The sequence below is a fragment of the Mycteria americana genome, chromosome 8 (genome assembly GCF_035582795.1).
Source record: "Mycteria americana isolate JAX WOST 10 ecotype Jacksonville Zoo and Gardens chromosome 8, USCA_MyAme_1.0, whole genome shotgun sequence".
In the NCBI taxonomy this organism is placed as follows: Eukaryota; Metazoa; Chordata; class Aves; order Ciconiiformes; family Ciconiidae; genus Mycteria; species Mycteria americana.
Window position 1 is genome coordinate 4176760 of NC_134372.1, and position 13601 is coordinate 4190360.

Genomic DNA, 13601 nt, shown 5'->3' on the forward strand with positions numbered 1-13601 from the left:
CTGCGAGGAGATGCTGGTTGTGCTCCCTGCCCCGGGAGCTGGAGCAGAGGGGATGCTCGCTCAGGTCCTCCCTGTCTTGGATGCCGAATCTGCAGCGGGGAATAAGATGTGCCTGAAGTATGGCTTTCTGCTTCTTTTACTGGCGCATTAGTGCAATCCTGCCCCCGGCTATAGGGCTGCTGGGGATACGAGCGCGAGCCTCGCTGGTTAGACTGCAGTCATCAAGCCCTCTCTCCTGTTTCTGACAGGGAACAGTTGTCAGTGTCTGAGGAGAGAATAGAAGAACAAGGCAAGTGTGTAATGATAGTCGCCGGTTCTATCTGCCAGCTCCCAGCCATCAGCGGCCTGGGGACTCCCTCGGATGCGCCTCTGAGTCGCTGCCTTAGCCGGCGTGTTAGTCATTAGCTCCTGGACTATTTGGGATCCAAAACACTACCCTGCAATGAGTTGCACTGCTAGAATAATATCGGGGGGGGGGTGGGAGGGGGGGAACCCTGCTTTTTTGTGCAAACCACCTGCCTGACACCCCTCCAGCCATCCCTTTTTTAAGCTGAAGAGCCCTGCGCAGTCTCGGCTCTCCTCTGCGGGTGCTGCTCATCTCACCGGACATCCTCGTCGCCCTTCTCCTTTGGTCCGGACCTTCTGGAGGCGAGGGGACCGCAGCTGCAGGCAGGGTTCGAGATGAAGGGGAAACCACAAATGTATACAATTTACGTTATTTTCTGTTTGCCTTGTTTAGATATTACTTCCGTGTTTTGAAAGATGTCTTTTTATATCTCTTTACAAGGATTTAACCCTTATAGCAAACATCCTCATTGCTTTCCTTCTAAAAAGTAATTCTTAGTGCATTAGATCTTGGTTGTTTCCCTGCGATAGGTATATAATGGCCCAGTGCAATGTGAATTTAGTCTCTGGGCTCTCCATGCTTGAAGAAGGGCTTTTACGAGTATGGCCAAGCAAGACTGGACATGCTTTCACTGGGCTGGATGAGGAGAAAATCCCTCTCTGTTGAAAGGTTTGACTGCAGTGGCTTTGTCACTTTTCCCAAGCTGGCGTGGGGATAACAGATTAATACCATTGTCTTCTGAATGCTGAGAAGGGCCAGACAAAAATGCTTCTTGTTCCTATTTTAAATTCTGTTGTTCATTGAATCTTTAACATTCAGCATTTCGAGAGGAAACAAGTCTAGATGAAGAGATAGCAGGCTGGCCTCCAAATGAACATGAGAGTAAGTATGTTTTTCCCCACAGGCGGGTAATATTGCTGCTTACAAACACACACCGGGCATTGCCATATTTTGGAGGGTTGCTACCGAATATCGCCGCTCGTCTCGTTGTGGAAAGGGCTGGAAAAATGTGATATAACAGTAGGGCAATAGGGCTGGGGGGTGGGAGGGGAGCAGGACTGGGCAGCCAAGGGCTGCACCCGCGGAGGTGCCGGCTCAAGCTGATACGAAGACAGTTTGTACAACCAAAAACTATTCCCAGGGCTCCCATTGTTCCCGTTGTTTTCTCTTTCTCTAAAAATCCTTGTGACTCATGAGCTACAACAAACAATTTTATGCTTGAGAGGGTGAAGGGCTAATAGTGCTGGCTGGAAATGAGGAGGGAGCCCTGCACATGAGGCAGCCGGAGACTCCCTTGGTCCCAGCGTGGATGGAGAAAGGGGGTTATGGCCGGGGGATGTACATGGGACACAGTGCCAGGACAGGAGTTAGGGGGGAAAAAAAAGAGTGCTGAACCAAAACCTAAAGAAAACCTGTTATCTCAGCATCAAAAAGCATGCCCACGTCCCTTGTGCGGTGACTGCTTGTCCTTCAAAGCGATGCTGGGAGCGCCATGCTGCCTGCGCTCGCTACGGAGAGGTCGTCCGTGCGAGATCCCGCATCGCCGCGGTGGATGTGAGGACGTCGGGGGAGGATTGCAGATTTCTTGGGTTACAGGAGGGAATAGATTCAAATGTAAGACTTCGGATGCAGGCTGCGGCCAGTCCCTTCCCACCTCCCCTGTCCACCCTCTCCCTCGCGAGCGCGTTGCGCTTTCCAGCGTGCACTTGATATTGAACGATGGGCTTCATTTCTCTGAGATTTCGTACCAGTGCTTTGCAGTGTGGAGTGCTTTGGAAATGTTTTTTTTTTTTTTTTTTTTTGCTAAAACTTTTCAGGCATACAGATGTTTTTGCATATGAACAAAATCGCATCCCATCCCGGGACTGGGAGCAGGGATGGAGCTTGTCCCTCTGCCCCAAGAGCAAGGTCTAAAAGCCCCAAGGTCAGCTGGGTGCAGATGCAGGGGAAAATGTGTAACACAATTCCTGCTGGCTCAGAAAGCCCGGTACGCGGCGACCCGGCCTGCTGGAGCCCATCTGTGTGTGGCTGAGCCGCCTGGTCCCTTCGGAGCCACTTTTCACCCGGGCTGGTTTGCAGCAGGCGCCTGGAGCCAGCGGCCCCGGCTGCGTACCCGTGTCGGGTGATGCCGAGGCCGTGCCGCCTTGCTGGGTGCGATCATCCACGCTGGATCCTGCACGGCAGTTCCTGGGCTGGCTGCTGTTTTAAAAGCTAATTAAAACCAGCGCTAGACGAGTGTTTCTTTTTGTTTCGATTTAAAGCCCAAAACAGATACAGCTTTTTGGCTCTCGCCCAGGAGCTAGTTTCATACCAGCGGAAAGTCATTACCGCGGGATCTGAATTCGGTGTTTTCAGGTCGGTATTTGGGGCTAAGGGGATAATTGGCAGGCTCAGACCTATGGTGCAGTCACTTGAAAAGCTGAGTCCTTGACGGAGCACGTAAAGTGGGAGCTGAATGGCGGTGAGATTGCCAGGCCACTTTATTAGAGGTGTTTGTGAGTGAGTCAAAGAACCTGGAAATCGCTACAAGGATTGCACAGAAAGGTGGTGGAGAGGCTCGGAGAGGGGCTGGTTGGCCACGGAGGAGGAGGAGGAGGAGGAATGCTGCTGCGAAGTGACGCAGCCTGGGAGTCCTTCGCTAAGGGTTCTGATGCATCGCGGCGTGCCCGTCCCAGCGAGGCACCACGTGCCACGTCATCTCCTCCCAGGGGTACGTGTTTCTCTCTTGAGGTTGTCCAAGCGTTGGACAAGTTGATGCCAGTCCATGCAAGAGCTCCTGGAGATGCCCACAGCCGTCTCAGGGGCGCGGGGAACCGCTGCGTGGCTGCGTCTGGTGGGTGAAGCAGCAGATCCTCTGCGAGGTGGAACGGCCAATGCACGAAGCGTGTGCGGCTGAAGGAGGAGCTGAATCCAACCCCTGCCTCGCAGGTCTCTGCCATAACCCCAGGAGCATCCTTCCTGCGCCAGGCTGGAGCGGAGTGAAGCATTAGGATGTGAAAATCAGAAGATGTATTATATTTAATTAGCTGGGGGGGGGATTTTTTTTTTTTTTTTGAGAGAGATAAAATCGATACAGCTTTTGCTTCACAACAGCAAACTGCAGAAATAGCAAAAAATATTAATGTATTGTTGGGGAATGCGATGGCTTTGGTGTCCCAGTGACTTTTCACGTTCCTGGACCACCAGGACCGGCTGTCCTGGGGAGGCAGTCGGTCCAACACCGCAAACTGGTGGGCTGAAAGGATGGGGAAATAGTAGAGATCGGTAATAACAAGCTTGCTTGACCGGTGAGATGCGAGTGCCAAGGGTCACTTAAAGGTTTGCGGACCTTGGAAATGGAGCCGACCCGGAGCGGTCGGATCTGCAGGACCAGGCTGTGGCTGGCAGTGGTGGTGCTGGGGCCGGAGGGGTGAGCTTGAGTCTGTGACTACCCAGTAGTTCTTCGGTCCAGGGAGCAATAATTGCCTAGAAGTTGCTTCCTACGCAAAAAGATCTGGATGGGACCGTGTGTGTGATCAGACAGCTTCTCCACACGGCTGGTGGGACAGCTGGAGCAGCAGGACCTCTGTGTTGGTGGCCCGAGCTGCTGGGGGGAGGTCGGTGTCCTCCTTGGGCTGCTCTGGTAGAGCCTGGTCCGTGACGTGAGGTCGGTGTGATCACACTGGGAATTAACCTGCCACCTCGGGTATGAGCGACGTGGATGTGCGCAGGGAAGCCGGGATGTGAGGCCGATGGGCTGCTTCGGGAATGGCAGTGGCAGAGGAGGGGAGGGAAGCTGCTGCAGGGATTGCTGCTTTCGTACAGTCCTTGATGGTTTGCTCCTCCTGCCTCGTTGGCTACACTTGTGCCGAGGAGCGGGATCTTCAGGAGTGGTTTTATCAACTCTTACTCTTTATCCGTCACCGTAATATCCACAGACACCTGCATTTTGTGTGCTATAACCCGTTGCTCTGTGGGCAGGGTGGGAAGGCGGTGGCGGGGGCAGTGGGACCCGTGGTGGGGTGCAGGCATGGTCCTGCCACGGGTGCCGGGGCTGGCAAGGGGGAGCGAGAGGTGCAGCCCCTGGCAGGAGCTGCCGGATTTGCCTCCCTGCTGCAGCTCCCGGGCGAACGTTGGATACCTCCTTTAGTTTTTCCTTTTCCTCGCCGTGCCGTGCTCTGAAACGCTCCTTGTTGCTCACCCGTGCGGCTGTGGGGTCAGCAGGGACCGAGAGGGAGGTTTTCTCCGTGCGCCTTTCTCCTGCCTGGGCTCTGAGGCTGCACGAGCACGCCGACCCCGACTCCCGTTCCCTCTCGCTTGGAAGTAGAAAGGCAAAAACGTCTTGGGATTTTGCAATTTCGTGTTCTTTTTCCCCGTCTTTAAAGCTGACACGTGGGCGAGGCTGGCCCCTGGGCATCGGTGCGATGCATCTCCGAGCATCGCTGAAACCTGCCTGAGGTTCCCGAGCAAGCAGAGGTAATAAAGCGCACGTCTTGGTTTGGCCTTCCCCATCACCGGCAGATCAATAGGCAATAAACTGGATCCTGCTGCCGAGCTGGAAGGGGAGGACGGAGCCTGGCCAGGGCTGCGGCGGTGGCGGGGGGAGCAGGGAGCGGGGCAGCCTGGCCGCAGAGACAATTTGTCAGCTCCTGCGGACGGGGAGAAACAGTAAACACTCCTATTGAGGGAAAATTGCATGTTTTCTGGTACCCAACTGTCTCTTCGCGACCAGGTCCTCGGTTCATCAGTGCCCAATTTATCCTTTATTTGGTTTTCATAAATAATTCAGAGGAGTTTGAGTAGAATAATTGAGTCTTTTCCCAACCCTAATCCCAGACAATTCAAAACAAAAAGACATTTAGATTACAATTTGAGCGTATTAGCTGTTGGGAGATTTCCAGACAACTGATCTGCTTTCCTTTACAATTTCTGTGCCGTTCTATCATTTCTAAAGTGTTCTGCTTTGATAGTTAATAATTTGAGCATTTCCAGTTCTTCATGAAAAGACAGAGGCATCGCTGTGATAAAGTGCGGGCGGGCGTGCTGTCGTTGGATGGGTGAGCTTATCTGTTTTCCAAGAAGGACTAAATAAATGAAGTAGTGAGATTGCAAATCCAGCCCGCGATGTGCCTTATCATCTTCAGGGAAATAGATACAATCGTGCTTATTTGGCTTAAAATTAAAACTAAGCTTCTACGCCGATGTGAGCTGAAAAGCCAGAAGGGATGAATTTGGGGAAGACTTAACGCAGGAAAACACGAGCCGGGGATCCACAGCGTGCAGAGGGGAGACATTATACCCCGGGCTGATCCCATCCCGTTGCTGTGTTTTCCAATGCGGAGGCTGCGGGGTACACGCGGGGTTTTGCCGCAGGGTTTTGCATCTGCTGAGGGTGTTGCGAAGCATTGGTGAGGCTGGTCCTGCTGGTTCAGAGCAGCGGTGAGCAGCGTGGGGTGGGACGCTGCCGGGGTGCCGAAGCCACCACCCCAGCAAACAGCTGAGCGCGCTAAAGAAATTTTCTAAGTAACAGCTATAAGTAAAGCGAAATGTGTTTAGTTTCTGACCTGAGCGTTGGATGGAGCTGTTTTATTTCCTGCCCGTGGACAGCAGCACTCGGAGGGGGGGACTGGGGCTCCCCAGCCACGCTGCCGGGTCCTCCCCGGGTTGGCTGCACGACGTGGGGCATGTCGGTGCAGGCTCCTCCGTCTCCCTCTTCATCAGCAGGAGGAAGGTGATGGGCCAGGCGTTGACATAAATCTGCCGTGGCCGCCCACCCCGGTGTTACCTCGAAGCCACGGGGCCCGTCGCCTTTAAGGCTGTCGCCTGGCGCTGCCTTTGCAAAAGAAAGTGGGGATCCTTGTTTTGGGGTAAGGCTCTGGCAAGGGCACTTCTGCGATGGGTGCCAGCGCCCCGGGGAGGGGGGAGACCTCTCGGGGAGGTTAACAACATGGCTGGACTTTTCTTGGGGGCCGCTTGCCCTGGCAAGGGCAGTCCCACGTCCCCCATCGCTGCTCCTGCGCTGGCTGCCGGGTTGCGTGCCCTGCGGCGGGAGCACGAGCGTGCCTGCTGCCCTGTGCTGCCTGCGGGGCCCTGCCTGCGCTGCCCGCACCGTGCTGGGCAGCTTCACGGAGGAACTCTGTATATCTGCCTGCCGTGAAAGGGTGATGCCATGCTCCTGCACTCCGTGGCGTTGAAGGGGGTTTTCTCAGGAGGCAACTGAGTTGGCGGCGAGGGAGGTGGAGGGCACTTACGTGTCAGCAGGGTCCAGTCCGGGGGGTTTTGAAAACCCACTGGGTGCTCAGCACCTTTGGAAACCATTCCTACCTGGCTTTGCTCACGAATCCCGAGAGCGAGGGTCTCCAAACTAGTGCTTTCTGTAACAGCTTTGCGAACGGAGCGGCGTAGATGCGCTGCGATGCTCCTGCCCTGGTGCTGGTGGCCGGAGCAGGGAGGTGGCAGCGGCCCCCCACGCTGCCCTCGGCCACGCGTGGTCCAGGCGGGGGGAGCATCTTGTCCACCAAAGCAGAGCGGTCCGAGGCGGGGAGGCTCGCTCGGGTTTGCGTTGTCCTCGTCGGAGATTGGCACCGAAACTGGGTAACGGAGATGCCGTTTGCCCGAGTTGTGACCCCGGCAATGCCGGGGTGTCAAGAACAGGGCGTATTTGTACACTGTGTTTTAGAAAACAAGCTCCAGCAGGGTTACTCTGCTTGTTTTGATACACAGACACACAGCGCTGGAAGGCCGATGACATCTCACATATCCCTTCTCTTGTTTAATTAACATCTATCTTAATTTTTTTTTTTTTTTTTTTCAATTTCTCACACTGGCAGCATATTAAAAGGTTACTGTGGCATCTGTAACCATGTATTTGTGGCACATAGAGACTTAAAGGAACCTGATCTTTCTCAAACTGAGCCTAATTCTGACTGTAATATGTAGGCTGTTAATTATGTTTGTTGAAGGATGCGCTGAGACTGTGTCTGGCCAACTCAAATCAGGTTTATATAGACGTAGTCAAAAATGTCTCCAAGCAGACGCATCAGGAGGAAGGTGCCAGTAAAATTCAAAGAGGTCCCAACATAGAAAAGGTTGTTTATGTATTGTATTTAACTCTAATTGGGTTAGCAGCTGAGACTCTGAGGATTAAACAAACTGACCTAAATACTGGTCTCGGTGGTCTAAGTTAATGTCTAGGTTCCTGCATCTCAGCTGATTTGGTTTCCCCAATATTCTCCAAAGCATATTATCTTTGTATCGAAAGCATGAAACCATATTGTATCATTTATTGTGGTTCTGACAAAGCGATGCTCCTTTGGAGAACAGACTCTGCAAACAGATTAAACAGCGTCTGAAGAAAACACCTGATCCGTCCCGGCCCCGCAGAAGGGAACGCAGAAGTATCAGGGATGGAGTGGCTGGAGCGAGATGGTGTCCAGGCATGATTGCTGGCACCGTCGGTTATTATCTCAGCTAATAGCAGATGGTAGAGAGGAGAAAGCATCCATTTTCATTTACCATTTATTTTTATGCTGCAAGAGGCAGGATTGCTGGAGTCATTGCTGTCAGGCAACCCTCTGGAAGGAAAACCTTATTTACCGTGAGGGATTTTTTTGGAATGAGTTTTTCATTGTATATTGGGGGAAGATGCTGCAGGGCCAGAAGTGAGACGGAGAACGAGCCCATTTACTGCCCGAGGGGCTGGAGGATTTTCATAGAGGAGGGGTCCAGTGTCGATCTTACAGGAGGTTTATTGGGTCAGGAAAAATCTCCATGTGTTTGGCTGTGCATGTGTAAGCAGGCACCCAGATCACCTTTTAGTCGGGTGTTTTCCAGCTCTAGCGTAACCCAGCCTGGCTTTATTTTGCCTTCTGCTCCTCGGTGTGCAATCACCACTGGCGCAGTCGAGCCCCGACGGGATACCTTCTGCTTTTGGCTGTCCCCGCTCGGGGCAGTGAGGTGACACAATGGGGACATGAAGGTCTGGGGTGATGAGGTGGCTCTGTGTTTCCCGCAGCTTCATTCATGCCAAGAGCAAAGAAAGCATCGGTTCCCCCGGCAGGTCTGAACGTGGAGAAGCCCAGTTGCTGTACATCCCTTCGTGTACAGAGTAGATATTTGTGTGGCTATGTTAAAACATTGATCCCCTAAGAGAAAGCAGCCTGTCATTTCTTTAGTTTAATATTAATTTTTGGTCCGTGTCTTGGCCGAGGTCGCACCCCGCGGCCGGTTTGCACGTCTGCCTGGGCTAGGGGACCTGGGAGGGCTTGCAGCTGCGGGGGCTCGGGCTCTCGGTGCTGCCTGGCCAAGCACGGGCAGCCCCTCTCTGCGTGCCTTGTTATCCCCGAGCCCTGCCCAAAACTCACCCCGGAGGTGACGTGAAGTGACACCCCGAAGCCGTGCTGTCGGGGACGCAGGCACCCACCACGCTGTCCCCCGGGGACCGTTTCCCAGGGCACCCTCCCCAGGCACGCGTGCACCCAGCCTCTGCCAGACCCCTTCACCCTGCCTGTTGGATGTTTTTTTTTTTTCCCCAATGCAGGTTTTCCGTACGGATCTGATAACGGCCATGAAGATCCCCGACTCCTTCCAGCTGAGCCCTGACGAGTACTACGTCCTGGCCGATCCCTGGAGGCAGGAGTGGGAGAAGGGCGTCCAGGTGCCGGCGAGCGCCGAGGCCATCCCCGAGCCCGTGGTCAGGTAAGCGAGCGGGGTCCCTTCCTCCGGGTCCCCTCCACGGGGTCCCCTCTGCCTTGGTGGGGTGCACACCATCTCGGAGAGCACGTAAAGGGGATGCACGGGGACCTCCCGCTGTACCCTGCCGTGGGCAGCTTTCTGAAAGTCCCTCTCGTATGTGCCCGGCTTTTCTCAGGCGGCAGCGAGGAGCCGTGCCGGGCAGGCCAGCTCCTCTTGGTTGGGGAATTTTAAAAAGACCTGATAAAATCAAAGGGAGGATAAAAAAAATACCAACGGAAAACCACTCAGAACGTCAGCCTCTGCCTGGCTGGTCGGTGCGTCTCCATCTAGAAACACGTGGCTGTACTGCTGGTATTTCACAGCAGGGGTGCAGGAGTTGGCCCTTAAATTAAAAACTTCCCTCTTTACCATGTAAGCTGTTTGCCTGTATTGGAAACGTGACGGGCATGCCGAGATTCGGGGCTTGGGAAGAGAAGCCCAGCAAATAGACAAGCATCTCCCGGACCTTGTAGAGATGACGTCTATCGGCCTAGATCGGTGTCTCATTAGCTATTTTAAAATAGGGAACTGAGTTTTAAAATAGACACTTAAACAGCTGCTCGGGCAGAAAAGAAACGTGGGGGAGCTGCTACCCGTTCGCTGTGTGCGGGGGATTATCCCAGGGCAATGGCTGAAGCTGCGGGGGAAAGGCTGGTGCTGCCGGTGGGGGGATCCGGGCGGGTCAGGAAGGGACCCCAAAACTTGCAGGGTCGCACCCGAAAACTCACAGGGTCGGACCCCAAAACTCGCAGGCTTTGCAGGAGCTTTGCAGCTCTCGTGCCGCTCGCTTCGTGGCGCGCATCCCGTGAAAGCGCTCGTGGAAGCGTCGTGCCGGCGCGATGCCGGGGCCGCGCGTGGGAGCGGGGCGGCTGCGGGAGGATGCGTTTTGCCGAGGGATTTGGGCAGGGTGCGAAGCCCAGCGGAGGCTCCGCTCGTCCCACAGCAACAGCAGCTGCCGCTGCAGCTGCCGACCTCGCTTCTGAAGTAAACTTTTGTATACGCTCCCCCTCCTCCCCCAGGGAAAACAGAGAAAGAAATGAAACTTTAATGAGTCTGAACACATCAAAAGGGAAGTTGTAAAGGGGGCTGTTGAGTTGATTTAATCCTTGGGAAAAAAAAAAAAAAGAGAGGGGAAAAAAAAAAAAACCAACTATGTGTGGAATATCTTTTTTTAGTTGTCTTTGATAGCTAACCGCAGTCTGGACTCGCAAGCGCTCTGCTCCCCAGCTGAGGGCTTGTGCCGGTGCTATTTCCAGCCGAAAAGCGATAGCTCGGCGCTGCCTGGGCTGGCGGTGCCCGTGTAAAGCCAGCCTGAACCGCGGGCTGCCGGGCTGCCCGCGGGCGCTGCTTCCCGGCGTTCCGTCGGGTGGAGTTTTGCATCCCAGATCTCGGAGCCGGGGTCTGCCGGGGCGCGGGGTAGGCTGCAGACGTGCCCCTCTGCTTTTCCCTAAGCCCTCGGTTTTGGGGGTCCCCGGGGCAGCTCTGATGGTGCCGCCTGTTCCCGCGCAGGGATGCTCCTAAAGCAATGCCTAGGGCAGGTTGTCCCCCCCAGGTCCCCATCCCACCCTGTCCCGCTCCGACGTCAGCCCTTTCCCAATATCTTTCACGTTTTTTTGGCCTGCTGTCATGTCTCCTCAGTCCTCTCTCCTCTAGACTGAACAGATCCCTTCATTTTAAGCTTCCATCAAAGGTTGTGTTTTCTGGAGTTGTGAATGTTTTTGTCACCGTCTTCCAGGCTTCCCCTGGTTTTGCCCATGTCACCACAGGGACATGCCCACGGGCTTCGGAGGGAACGTCGGACAACTCGCCGCAGCCTGGCACTGCCCACTCACCTTGAGCTTGGGTTTCACTTCCACCATCAGATCCTCCTCTGAATTTCCTAATTCTTGGGGTTATTTTGCTCATTTGATTATTCTCAAGCTCGGCGCTATTCCATAATCCTTGAGGACTTGCCTCTTGCAATAGTTCCAGCTCTTTCTTCAATTCCTCAACACCGTTTTGAGTTCAAGCCTTGTTCTCCAAAGAGTTTGTGACTTCCCCTCCATCGGGGTTAAACTCAGCAGACTGAGCTGAGTGCCCCGTGTCTGTGCGAGGAAGCCTGGCCCGGCAGAGGTCTCGGCACCGGCACCGGGGAGCATCTCCTGATAGGTAGCGTTGGAGCCTTGCTAAGTCAAGATGAATCCCATCTGCTCCTCTACTACTCACCCACCGCAGAGGTCCCAACCCATGTCGGGTGGTTCTTATCCCATGTTATTTTCTGCGTGCGTTCATACGGATTGCTTATTTATGTGTTTCAGTGGTTTTCCCCGAGGTTTCTTTTTAAAGGCAGACAATGTGTGTTGTCTCCTGGTCTTCTGAAATAGGACCCGTTCTCTGTGACCTCTCAAAGATACTCGTTAGTGGCCCCATCACTCTCCGCTAACCCCAGGTGGGTTTCCGCAGCCCCTCTGGGTTGCGACGTGCCCCGCTCATCCCACGCTGCCTGTCCCGGGCTGCTGCAGGATCGTGCCGCTTGCCCACAGCCTTAGCTTCCTCGGACGTCTTTCCTCTCTTGTTGCTCCATCTGTCTGTCCTGCACTGCGTCTCATCTGCCTGAACCATCTCTCTTTGCTGGCAAGACGGCAAGCGTGGCCCGAAGGGCTTTGTCCTCGGACTGAAGCCTGTTCAGGATATTTTGCCTTCGCTAGTGTGATGTGAGTGGAATGAAGAGCTCATTTTACAGCAGCGTTAATGGTTGCACCTGGTTTGTGGCCGTGATGCACATCCCAGGGGGACAAGCGGTGACACTGCCAGATTTTTTTTAATCAGGACAGCATCTCTCCACATGCACACCAGAAGGCACAGCAGACACGGGCGTGCTCCTCCCGAGCAGTTCTCCCTCCGATAGCATCCTCAATGTTTTCCCACCTGGGTCACCGATGTGAGAGCCGGAGATGGAGAGAGCAGCGTTCGGACTGCCAAGGACAGATGAAGACTGCAGTCCCTTTTGTATCTCCAGTGTTAGACAACTCCCTCTTGCAGCTTGCCCTCCTTTGGAGAAATGTCGAGTATTTTTTCACTAGAGATGACTATATTTCATCTGCCTAAAGAGAGCAGCCTTAAAAGGCCTTACATCTCCATTTACCTCCCTAGTTTAATTGCTTTAATTTGCCCCTGTCTCCATCCCGGCAGCAGTGAGCGGGCACCTCGCTGGTCCCACCTGAGCCGCTGCCTTCGCTCCCACCCTGCGGCTGCTGCCCCGTGGGCTCTGCACCAGTTTCCCCCTTTGCCTCCAAACTTCCCTTTTTCCCCTACTCAAACAATTTCACATAAACCTAACGGATCCTCCCTGTGTTGGATGTGGGCAATCCAAATTCCTTTCTCTGCTGAAAAAAAATCCCAGCGCTGATTTTTTCCTTTCCTGGGAAATTTGGAGCCCAGCGGCTGCCGCTCTTCCTCGCTTTTGCTTTCCCCCCATCTCAAAGGTGTAACGCAGGGGTGTGACAGAGTATCCTGCCCTTAGGTTTGCGGCTGCAGGGCATGGATGCCCATGGTAATCCAGCCCTAATGTCACTCCTGACAGCCATTTCCATGTGAAATTCCTAGAGGGAGGCAGGGGGAGAGAAGCCACTAGAGCCCCGGGAGCTGGAAAGCAGGCAGGCACTGCCTGCAAAATAATACTCAGCCCATCATCCTGCGACCCCAGGGGTCTGGTTCCTGGGCTGAGCGATCAGCAGCGAGCAGATTTTGCCACGGAGGGTGCGAGAGTCGCTTCCCACTCCGGAGATGGATCTCACCCTCCGAAAGATGCCTTGTACGCAGCCGCTGCTGCTCTTTTCATCTCCCGCCTGGGCGCTTGGAAACCAGCTCTTCCTACCCGCACCCTGCCTCTGGGTTTTGTGCCTCCAAAGCTGAAAATTAGATCTTTGAAACATTTTATTTTTCTGGAGCTCTGAAATGTCAAAAGCTGGGGGTGAAGCAGAAGGAAAGAGCTGTATTTTAAGGAATGCTTTCCCCAGAAAGCCGCCGTCTCAAAATGCCTCTACTAAGAGCCACCTTAAACTCGAGGGTCCTTTCTAGGTTAGTGCAAATCACAGTGCAGTTGCGAGGAAAGCAGTGGGGGAAGAGGTGCAGCATCTCTTGGCTCGGTGTCCCTGGAGGCGCGGATGCTGCCGATGGCCACCCGCACACCAGGGTTATCAGGCAGCGCAGGAGATCAGCCGTTTCCTCTCCGCAATCATTTCTGGCTCATCGCTGCTGAAAAGGGTTTTATTTTGTACAGTAATAGGCCTGAGAATTGCCCAAAGCTTGAAGGGCTCCAGCGTGGCGAGAAAAGCCGCTTGCAGTCGAATGAGAGAAAGGGAATGAGGAGTCGAGGCGAGTTTCCCCTCCGACAGGCAGGGAGCGGCTGGCTGGCATCCTCTGCCTGCGCGTCCTCAGGTCACCCGCCCTGGGATGCGGGTGACGATGACACGACACTACATCCCAGTGATGGCACTACGTCCCAGTGATGACACTACATCCCACCTCTGCTAGATCCCATAGCCAAAGGATCTCCACAGGC

General features: G+C 54.3%; 1 protein-coding gene across 5 annotated transcripts in view; it reads left to right on the plus strand.

The window, feature by feature from the left end:
* JADE2 (jade family PHD finger 2) overlaps positions 1–13601 on the plus strand; it is an 83814-nt gene that overhangs the window by 14482 nt on the left and 55731 nt on the right. For 3 of the 5 annotated variants that reach the window (XM_075510786.1, XM_075510785.1, XM_075510787.1), the window contains one exon: positions 8865–9022. The exons of the other annotated variants lie outside the window; for them this stretch is intronic. In XM_075510786.1, coding sequence (XP_075366901.1) covers positions 8865–9022 — 158 coding nt within the window. The remainder of the gene's footprint in view (positions 1–8864; positions 9023–13601) is intronic. 5 annotated transcript variants of the gene reach the window in all.